Source organism: Octopus bimaculoides, chromosome 20, assembly GCF_001194135.2.
Source record: "Octopus bimaculoides isolate UCB-OBI-ISO-001 chromosome 20, ASM119413v2, whole genome shotgun sequence".
In the NCBI taxonomy this organism is placed as follows: domain Eukaryota; kingdom Metazoa; phylum Mollusca; class Cephalopoda; order Octopoda; family Octopodidae; genus Octopus; species Octopus bimaculoides.
This window is the reverse complement of record NC_069000.1, coordinates 46,075,124-46,078,017: the sequence shown is the minus strand read 5'-3', so window position 1 is coordinate 46,078,017 and position 2,894 is coordinate 46,075,124. Positions and strand designations below refer to the sequence as shown.

The window sequence follows — 2,894 nt, the reverse complement described above, 5'->3', positions numbered from 1 at the left end:
GTGGTGATAATGGTAGTGGTAGTAGCGAAGGAGGTTGTAATGGTGGTTTATGGCGTTGGTAGTGGTAGTGACAGCAGCAGTAACAACAACAGTAGTAGTAGTAGTAGTAGTAGTAGTAGTAGTAGTAGTAGTAGTAGTAGTAGTAGCGGTGGTGTTGGTGGTGGTGTTGGTGGTGGTGGCAGTAATGTCACAAGTGTACAATAAACTCACTTCACCTTTCTAACATTTAATAAAATCAAAGTGAAATTAAATTAAATCCTGGTTCAAACGGAAATACTTTGATTTTCTGTAACATTGTTGTTGTTGTTGTTGTTGTTGTTGTTGTTGGTGGTGGTGGTGGTGGTTGCGGTGGTGATGTTGTTGTTGTTATTGGTGGTGGTGGTGGAGATAACAGTTATGATATTGGTAGCGGTGGCGTCGTTAATGTTGTAGATGTAATTGATGTTGTTGTTATTGTTGGTAATGATGGTGATTGTGGAGGTGGAGCTGTAGTAGTAGTAGTAGTAATAGTATTAGTAGCAGTAGTAGTAGTAGTAGTAGTAGTAGTAGTAGTAGCATTTTTACTGTTGTTGTCTGTGGTGGTGGTGGTGATGGTTGAATCATTGATGTTCCCATCTTTGTAATTTTCGTTATTGCAATTGTAGTTGTTGTTAGTAGCAGATGCATCATCATCATCATCATCAGCAGCAGCAACAGTAGCAGCAGTAGGAGTAGCAATAGCTGTAGTAATGCTTGTTGTTAAGTGAAAATGGTATAAGTAGTGACCTTCACCTTTACCACGCCCCTCTCCAAAAACTGCCGAAACTAATGAGATTATTGTTTAATTTGACCATTTGTGAATCGAGGCACACCATGTCAATAATCGGTGAATTTGTGAGTCAATGTGTCTGTGAGTCTGTGAGTTTTTGAGTCTATGTGTCTGAGAGTCTGTGTCAGTGTGCCTGCGAGTCTGTGAATCTGTGAGTCAATGCCTCTGTGAATCTGGGAGTCTGTGAGTCAGTGAGTGCGGTTGTCTAGGAGTCTGTGAGTCAGTGAGTGCGGGAGTCTAGAAGTCTGTGTGTCTCTGTATCAGTGAGTCGGTGCGTCAGTGAGTCTGTGGGCCTATCTGTGAGTCTCTTTGTCTACTTGCTTGTGAATCTATAACTCTGTGTGTCTGTGTGTCCAAGCGTTTGTGTAAAGGAACTGTGTCTAGGGTAAACATTTAGAATGGTAAACATTGTGGAAGTGGGGGTCTTGCGACAGCTCTGGCGACCATCTGGTAAATAAGGGATGAAAAATGGCATCATTTGAATTGGATATATGTTGTTGGCAGTGAGAGCATATAGGCCTTTAAATGCACATACATGGCCGAGTAGTTTTAGAAGTTCGTTTCGTAACTACGAAGGCCTGCGTTCGATTCCACTGCGTAATATTGTGGGAAAATATCATTTTCTGTAGCCTCGAGTCGACAAATCATCTTGTAAATGAATCTTTGTAAACAGAATCTGTATTCTGAAGCTGCCGGGTGGATTGTTCGTGCAAATAAAAATGTACAGCCGTGTATATGTATGTATGTATATGTGTATGTATGTATGTATGTATGTATGTATGTATGTATGTATGTATGTATATGTGTATATATGCAAGAATGCATACATACATGGATTAAACCTATTAAATAATCTAGTCTTAACATTTAAAATGCTATGATGACGACTGGTCTTCCCCCGAGACGAAAAATACTTACTTGTATGATTCTGATGACGGGAAGGAATAGTTCCATATAACGGCCATGGTAAGACCATCTATTGCCAAGACTGTAGAATTAAACAGTGGAACCACAATGTCTTCGACGCCGTCTCCCGTCAGATCTAAGAGAACAGGTGGCGTCATCACACCTTTACTGTCGTCTCCGTAGATTTTCTGTGCCTGTCAACAAAGAAAAGACAATTTCACTTAACGCCATCAAACATCATTACAATTTCTTGTCACATAATGTCACCACATAACGTTACAATGTCTGATTCACTTAACGTTATCTCATAATTTTGCCATTTCTCTTTCGTATGACGTCATCACATATTACTATTTCTAATTCGCTTAACGTAAAATATTACAATATCTGATTCACTTGACGCCATCATATAACATTACAATTTTTATTTCATATAATGTTTTCATATATTACTATTTCTTATTCACTTAAGGCAGCGAGCTGGTAGAATCGTCAGCACCTCGGACAAACTGCTTAGCGGTATTTCGTCCGTTTATACGTTCTGAGTTCAAATTCCAGCGATGTCGGCTTTGTCTCTTTTACTTTTGATATCAATAAAATATAAGCCAGTCGACGTAATCGATTAACACCTTTCTCGAAATTGCCGGCCTTGTGCTAAAATTTAAAAACCACTACTTCTCCTTCACTTATCGTAATAGACTACAATTTCTGATTCATTTAACGTCATCATATAAACATTACAATTTCCCTTTCCGTTAGCCTCATGGCTTTGAATCAGTCACATGACAACAATTTCTCTTGTAGGATCCTTTAACCAAGGAAGTGAAATATTGAAAAGTTACGAAACAAACTTACTCGCTCAATTTTCCCTGCATAGAGATCAGACAATGATATCCTCCAGAGAGAACCAGGGTGAGTCTCTCCGCCAGTGCCGAAGATAACCATTTCTGTGCCGCCAGGTAACATATATACTTGGGGTGAGTAATACGACTCCCTTTTATCGGGTACTCCAACCCAACGCAACACATTACCGGCTTTTCCGCTGAATATCACGATACGACCTGGCAACCGGAAGACACTGTCTGAAAATAGGAAGAGAGAATAATACAGAGATTACACACGTACATACACACACACACATACACACACACACACACACACACACACACACACACACACA

General features: G+C 39.8%; 1 protein-coding gene across 1 annotated transcript in view; it reads right to left on the bottom strand.

Annotated features, from left to right (window-relative positions):
• Window positions 1-2,894, bottom strand: part of LOC106874346 (uncharacterized) — a 105,391-nt gene that overhangs the window by 24,977 nt on the left and 77,520 nt on the right. The window contains exons 6-7 of the mRNA XM_052974987.1: window positions 2,570-2,796; window positions 1,727-1,908 (exon numbers count right to left, since the gene is read on the bottom strand). Of these exons, the coding sequence (XP_052830947.1) occupies window positions 1,727-1,908; window positions 2,570-2,796 (409 nt within the window). The remainder of the gene's footprint in view (window positions 1-1,726; window positions 1,909-2,569; window positions 2,797-2,894) is intronic.